The sequence below is a fragment of the Tauraco erythrolophus genome, chromosome 17 (assembly GCF_009769465.1).
Source record: "Tauraco erythrolophus isolate bTauEry1 chromosome 17, bTauEry1.pri, whole genome shotgun sequence".
In the NCBI taxonomy this organism is placed as follows: domain Eukaryota; kingdom Metazoa; phylum Chordata; class Aves; order Musophagiformes; family Musophagidae; genus Tauraco; species Tauraco erythrolophus.
In genome coordinates, this window is record NC_141481.1 from 6,685,676 (window position 1) to 6,692,954 (window position 7,279).

Here is a 7,279-nt window from a genome sequence, read left to right on the forward strand (position 1 = left end):
TTTCGTCTTTATTGTTATTCAAAGTACAGAAAAACAGTAGGAGTTTAAGAGAGCACTGTTGCTTCAAGAATCACTTTTGATAAGGGTGACAACTTCAAAATACATTTTAAAAGTTAGTTATAATCATTATTATTTAGAAATAATAATAGAAAGTCTATTTAGGAAAAAAAAGTAAATAAAATCCATATCATTAAAATGTTCTTTAAGGACTAGACTAGTAAAGAATTTAAAGTACATGATAAAGCAGAAATTTAAGATTTGTAGCAACGGCTACTCATACTTTAATTTTAGCGCTTAATAGTTTGGTCTCTCACACTTCATTAACGAGATACTTTATGATATATTTATGTTTTTGTATGCTTGAGCAATTTCCATTTCTATCTATGTTAACCAAGCAGTGTCATTTTTGTCCAATTCTCAGAACATGTATCTGACATCATTTGACTGTCTTGATTATATTAAGCATGATCCAACTTACTGAGTTTAAGATTCAGACGTAAAAAATTATCAATTTTCAAGTTCTCATAGAGGGTCTAAGACACAAATATTTTTTGTTGGAAGAATTTCCTAAATTACTAGTGTAAGTTCCAAGAGAGGACAAAGCATCTGCATTCAGGGTGAGACCACTAGATTTCTCTTTTACAAGCACATGTTCCCACTTGAAGTATCCACAACCTTTCTTATTACCTTCGTGCTTGCCAACAGGACAGCAAAAAAATGCTTTGCCATGATTTGGACCAGTATTTGACACATACAGTTTTTTAGCTCTTCGACCACAGTTACACAGAGGGGGAGTTGGTTGTTTTCCATTTCTCACAGCTCTTACAGACTGATTCAAATTGACTGTGGAGTTCAGAATGGCAGGAGACACTTTGGGCAAATTTGAACTTCTTAAAGGTAAGGAATGATCAAAAGACGCAGTTTTCTCTTGATATACAGCAAAAGACTGTTTTTTTGCTGGTGGGAATGTTTTTGGACTAGTTGGTTTTCTTTTAGAAGCCTCTGAATGAGTAGAATAATTTCCAGGTAATGCTGATTGTGCTGAAATGGCATTTACCTTTGCAGATGGTAACTTAAAAGCTGAAAAATTTGAAGTCTGCCTTTGTACTGTTCCTACATTATAGATAGTAGTATCAGGACTTTTGTAAATGATAGATTTCAGAGGTTCCATGGGCACTACAGTTTTCTCCAAACTTTGATTATCTGAACTCATCACAGCCAACTGTTTTGAACTTGTTTTCTCTTCAAACACTGTTAAAATATCTGTATTTGAGTCATCTTTGAATTGAACGCCGTCTGAATTTTGTTCATACTGAGATTCTGGTATTAAAGCGACATCTTCCCAGTCAGTCAGCAGAGACAAGCAATCGGAACTAGTAGTGATATCCTCATTGGAGACGTTCACTGAGGAGATGGTAGTGGAGACAAGCACTAGTCCTGAGCTGTGTGCTGGGGGTCCATACCTGGCTGTACTCAGAGGCTGCCCGTTGGTCAGTCCTTGCTGAATGCCTGTTGACACAGTGCTGCGGGATTGCTGGTTCTGCTCAAGAGGAACAGGAAATCTGTCAGTGGATGCTCTTAAAGAGCTTTGGGCTTGAGCATGTAACTCAGTCCTTGAGCTGCTGCTAGGTACAATGTGGACATCTGCAGAAGAATCAGTGCAAGTTGTCTGTTGTTCTTTAGTTTGTACATTAGAATTTATCTTAACTCCAGCAATACTGTTGTGGTTTTTCTCAGCCAGAAAGTTTGTTTTGCGAGTTTCATCTCTAGATGTTTCAGGTCTGCTGTTACTTCCCAGTGGAGTTTTGTCAGTGAAGTTTATAGTCGGAGTTCTGGAAATTAAATTAGTCTTTGGTTGTGCCTAGGGAGTCCATAAACAAAAGAAAGTTTTATAAACTGAATACCCAGAAATTTTAGGAATCAATGCACAAAATTAATAAGCGCATCAGCCTAGGGATGTTCTGTTCAATTCATAGTCAAGATGATGGGTTTATTATTTGAATAGCTCACCTTTCATCTGCATTCCAGGCTACAGAGAAGTAGAAGAGAAGATACGAAGTAGTTACTAACCTTATCCAAAGATTTAGTAACCTTCAGCACACATCCGTCACAAATCAGCCTCCAAGCAAGCCGAGCAGTATTCCGAGAATCATCCAACCCTTCAAAAGTATGGTTATATTAATGTCTTTTTTTTTTTAAGCTACTACTGGGGATAGTTCTTATTAGAGGAAAAATGTAATCTTGGTAAGCTTTACACAAATGACAGGGATTCACAGAACCCTGACACATAGTTATCTAGTTCAAAAAAGGGAAGTGGAAGTGAAAAATTTAAAAAATTCCCTGTGCTGAAACATCTGAAGGACCAATCCATAGAACTGAATATATACCCACAGTTTTTAAAATCCTTGCTCTGTTTTATTAGTCCTAAAATAATCATACTGTGCTGGTATTCTCTTACACTATTATGCTCTTCAGAGGTATCAGGTAAAATCAAGGGGTTTTATGCTTCCTCCACCTCTTCTTTTGCACCCAAGCGATTCAGAGGTGGATCTTGTTGAACATGCACTCAGTAGCACTGGGAGAGATTTCAGAAATAAAGCGTGAGGTTCAAAATAACAAGCTCTGATTTTGAAGCATTTCTTGTTTTGATGTTTTTGTTGGAAAGAACATTGCATAACCTGAAAATAATAGTTATTATTTAAATTACTGACTAGCCATTAGTAGCTAGTTTAGTTTCGCTAGCTAAAGCTGAATAGTAGCTATTTAGCTTTGTAAAAATATATATATTAAAATGAGGATCATCATATCCCACTTACCAGAATGTTCCCGTCCTGCAAAAGCTATCCCCAAATCTTGCAAAGCACCACTTAGCCCATTAGGCTTCCTATTGTAGAAGGCCTAAGGAAAAAAACACGGGTGCTTAACATAAAGCATTTCAAAACCTCTTCATAGAGAAGTGAAAACCATTTCAGAAATACCACCTTATGAATAATAAATCTTACAAGACAATTGTGCAAGTCAGGTATCTTCATTTTACAGTTGGGATAAATAAGTGTAAGCAAACTACTTCCCCTGTAACAAATTGGAATGGAAAACACCATGAATCCCTTCTCTCGGTCTTAAATTAATCCATTCCATCCTCGCTCAGGAGTCATTCATTTGCACTTTCTGGCTTACATTGATGCAGGCCTTAACAGCGCAGCATGGAATACAATAACTATACATAATACCTCGAGATATTTAAACTGTTGCATATTGCAAAGGCATGGGCATTAATATTTTTGGCATAGATATAATAAATTATTTTTTAAATGAGAAAAAGTAAGTATTGCTACTCACTCCCAGTGTCTCATTTGATCACAAGAAAGGGGAAATATTCACACTGTGTGTCTTTAGAGAGCTAATTCTGGTCCCTAGGTTAAGACCCTAAACTCTTAAGTGTCAGGACAGGTAGACTCCTGGATCACCCTTTGAAAGTTTCCATGACTACGCAGGGTGCTGTTAGCCCCATAAGTTAAAACTCTACTGCAGTGTAAACTGTAATAAAAGACACATTCATTTTTTCAGTATTATTCATGCTGTTCAGAATACACTTTCTGGTCCAAGTACATCTCACGTGCTAGACCTTCAAGTACCTCTAAACAGATGGTGGTGACTATTTTCTACGCAGTGATGTAAGGCAGCAGTAAGAGCACACAAAACCAGGGAAGTTAGGGAGCAAGCAGAGCAAAAGATGTCAGGAAATGAAAGGAAAGGAAAGAGGAAAGGAAAGGAAAGAGGAAAGGAAAGGAAAGAGGAAAGGAAAGGAAAGAGGAAAGGAAAGGAAAGAGGAAAGGAAAGGAAAGAGGAAAGGAAAGGAAAGAGGAAAGGAAAGGAAAGAGGAAGGAAGGAAAGAGGAAAGGAAGGAAAGAGGAAAGGAAAGGAAAGAGGAAAGGAAAGGAAAGAGGAAAGGAAAGGAAAAAGGAGGAAAGGAAAGGAAAGAGGAAAGGAAAGGAAAGAGGAAGGAAAGGAAAGAGGAAGGAAAGGAAAGAGGAAAGGAAAGGAAAGAGGAAAAGGAAAGGAAAGAGGAAAGGAAAGGAAAGAGGAAAGGAAAGGAAGAGGAAAGGAAAGGAAAGAGGAAAGGAAAGGAAAGAGGAAAGGAAAGGAAAGAGGAAAGGAAAGGAAAGAGGAAAGGAAAGGAAAGAGGAAAGGAAGGAAAGAGGAAAGGAAAGGAAAAGAGGAAAGGAAAGGAAAGAGGAAAGGAAAGGAAAGAGGAAAGGAAAGGAAAGAGGAAAGGAAAGGAAAGAGGAAAGGAAAGGAAAGAGGAAAGGAAAGGAAAGAGGAAGGACAAGAAAAGAGGAAAGGAAAGGAAAGAGGAAAAGGAAAGGAAGAGGAAAGGAAAGGAAAGAGGAAAGGAAAGGAAAGAGGAAGGAAGGAAAGAGGAAAGGGAAAGGAAAGAGGAAGGAAAGGAAAGAGGAAAGGAAAGGAAAGAGGAAAGGAAGGAAAGAGGAAAGGAAAGGGGAAAGGAAAGAGGGAAAGGAAAGGAAAGGAAGAGGAAAGGAAAGGAAAGAGGAAAGGAAAGGAAAGAGGAAAGGAAAGGAAACGAGGAAAGGAAAGGAAAGAGGAAGGAAGGAAAGGAAAGAGGAAAGGAAAGGAAAGAGGAAAGGAAAGGGGAAAGGAAAGAGGAAAGGAAAGGAAAGGAAAGAGGAAAGGAAAGGAAAGAGGAAAGGAAAGGAAAGGAAAGAGGAAAGGAAAGGAAACGAAAGAGGAAAGGAAAGGAAACGAAAGAGGAAAGGAAAGGAAACGAAAGAGGAAAGGAAAGGAAACTAAAGAGGAAAGGAAAGGAAACTAAAGAGGAAAGGAAAGGAAACTAAAGAGGAAAGGAAAGGAAACTAAAGAGGAAAGGAAAGGAAACTAAAGAGGAAAGGAAAGGAAACTAAAGAGGAAAGGAAAGGAAACTAAAGAGGAAAGGAAAGGAAACTCGAAAAATACTCCTGGGATTATCATTCATTTATCAACAATAACACCGGGTTGTTTTCCTAGCATTCACGCAGTTCTAGGGCATGCAATTTGTTAATGAGCAATAACAACATGGAAAGAGAACAAATGGGTTGCTCTAGTCACTGGAACATACAATATTGTCTTGTAACCTCAGACACAGTTAGCCTTTGAGATAATGTGGGTATAAATTTTCACAGTCTATCTATCTTACCCTGTATGTTGCTTTGAGATCAATCCAGGAATTTAAAATGTCAGGTTTTCGCAGCTGCTTCCTTTTACACTCATACTGCAAACACACACCCAGGTCCCAGTCTGCAGAAAAAAAATACCACAAATAATCCATCACTGAAGAACTGTTCTAAAATCTACATAAACATGGCTTAAAATCTGCATAAAGGGACATACCATCAACATACAAGTAGTTTCCTGTACTGCTGGACAGGAAGCAGAGGCTAACAGGCTTCGTTAGCACAGGCTAATGAAGTCTTTCTACATGAAAAGCACTAGAGATGCTGCAACGGGACATCACGATACGTGAATGCCTGTTGGTAGTAAAGAATGACTTCACGACTGGTTGAGATCTTAATGACCTCATTAAATCATTGAGACTCATCAAGAATGGCGATGAAGTTCACTGTATGTAAAGCAGAAACATGTAATGATGTCAGACCCTGGAGACAAAGATGTAGTGAACACATCAGGATTCCATGGATTTCGTATTTTCAGTCTTATCCCATTTTTAATACCTAATAACAGGATTTTGGCTCTGTAGAAATGAAGACGCAATCCCACTAGCACCACCAAGTGTTTGGTTTTTATGTGTATTATTCCGCAGAACAGCAAATGAACGTTTTATTTACCTGTCCAGGTAACAAAGGTACATGGTTTTGCCTCTGAAGTAGAACAACTTCGAATATCTGAACCAAATATAATTTTCTTCTCCTTTTGTATCTTTTGAATCCATTTCAAAAACTGTGATAAACAAATGTTTAGAGGGACCCCTTCATCAACTTGAGCCTTTATGAAACAGAACAGTTTGTATTAGTATGTGCTGAAATTCTTTTGAGATGTGTTTCTCTTTAGCTCTTTAAAGGCATGTTTAAAAAAAAAAACACTGCTAAATAGCAATTATACCTGTGTTATGCCAGTCAGTTCTGTGCAAAATTCAGAGAGAATAGGATGTTCCTGGGGCTGGACATACGTGTGGAATTCCGATTCAATCTCTCCCGTCGAAGTGTTTAACAGGACTGCTGGAAATTCGACTGTGACAGAACAAACAAAAAAACCCCAAACGCAAAGCCAGGAAGGTTAAAGCTGTTCACGGAAATCATTCCGTTTGCCTCGAACCGGGGTTGAAACATCAGGAATTAGAAGGAACACAACGCAACGAAGACACAACGTTCAAAGCCGCCTCCCGTGACCGCCAGCCCGCCGGGCGCCCCGCCGCAGCCGCGCCCCCGCTGCCGCCCTCCCCGCCGCCGGCTCCGCGCCCGCGCAGCCGCGTCCCGCCGCGCTCACCGATCTCGGGGCCGCGCCGCCGCGCGTCCCGCCAGCACGTGGCCTCGAAGTCGACGACGATCAGGTACGCGAAGCGCTGCCCCGCCGCCGCCCGCGCGCTGCTCCGTGCCCGCGCGCTGCTCCGCGCCAGCCCCAGCTGCCTGCGGAAGGCAGCGGCACCGGCACTGCCTCAGCGTCCCCCGCGCTGAGCGGGCCGCCCTCCCCCTGCCCCTCCGCGCCTGGGCCGGGCGGACGCCCCCGCCCCGCAGCCGGTGCCCCCCGCCGGCGCCCCGGCCTCGCGCGGAGCCCCGCTCGCCCGGACACCCCCACCCCTCGGGGCCCTCAGTGGGAGGGACACCCCGCCCCCAGTGCCCGCCCCGCGGCCCGCACCTGGCCAGGCGCTTGGTAGCCATCTCCGCCCTCAGCCCCGGGCGGGCGGGCAGCCACCACCCCGGAGCGGCCTTGGCCCCGCGGCGGCCATTTCAAACCTCCCGCCGGCGGCGGCGGTAGCGGCAGCGGCCCCGCCCACATCCGCTCTCTCGGCGGATCGGCTGCTCTGGCCTTGCCCGCAGGCAGGCGCAGGCAGCCGCGTGCCGAGGCGGCGCGCTCGCCGGTGTGCGGACAGCCCGGCGCGGCTGAGGTACGATTCCGCGGCCAAGGTCCGTCCGCGGGGGACCAGGGGAGGCGGGGCGGCCGGGGCGCGGCCCCACGGTGTCGGGGCTGCGGGCGAACCCCCGCTGCCGATGGTGCCGGGGGAGCCCCGGCGGTGGGGCCTGGCCCGGAGGCGCCGCCGCCTGACCCC

General features: G+C 43.6%; 1 protein-coding gene across 2 annotated transcripts; it reads right to left on the bottom strand.

Moving 5' to 3' along the window:
- Nucleotides 1-514: 514 nt before the first annotated feature.
- ERI2 (ERI1 exoribonuclease family member 2) lies at nt 515-6,890 on the bottom strand. Of its 2 annotated transcripts, none has more exons than XM_086622385.1 (8): nt 6,868-6,890; nt 6,499-6,638; nt 6,115-6,242; nt 5,841-5,997; nt 5,192-5,292; nt 2,817-2,898; nt 2,071-2,159; nt 515-1,861 (listed from the first exon to the last, which is right to left on the bottom strand). In XM_086622385.1, exons 1-8 carry the CDS (start codon nt 6,888-6,890, stop codon nt 515-517), a joined length of 2,067 nt encoding a protein of 688 aa, XP_086478511.1. The 2 variants fall into 2 exon arrangements, with proteins under 2 accessions (XP_086478511.1, XP_086478510.1); XM_086622384.1 differs by having other exon boundaries at nt 6,115-6,275; nt 6,451-6,638.
- Between the last annotated feature and the right edge of the window lie 389 nt (nt 6,891-7,279).

Bases quoted from the DNA above. Each gene is read 5' to 3' on its own strand.
- ERI2 (XM_086622384.1), bottom strand. From the start codon at position 6,890: ATGGCTACCAAGCGCCTGGCCAG. The intron at 6,639-6,867 runs GTGCGGGCCGCG...TGCCTTCCGCAG, and splicing joins GCTACCAAGCGCCTGGCCAG to GCAGCTGGGGCTGGCGCGGA. The intron at 2,160-2,816 runs GTAAGTGGGATA...ATACTTTTGAAG, and splicing joins TGCAGGACGGGAACATTCTG to GGTTGGATGATTCTCGGAAT.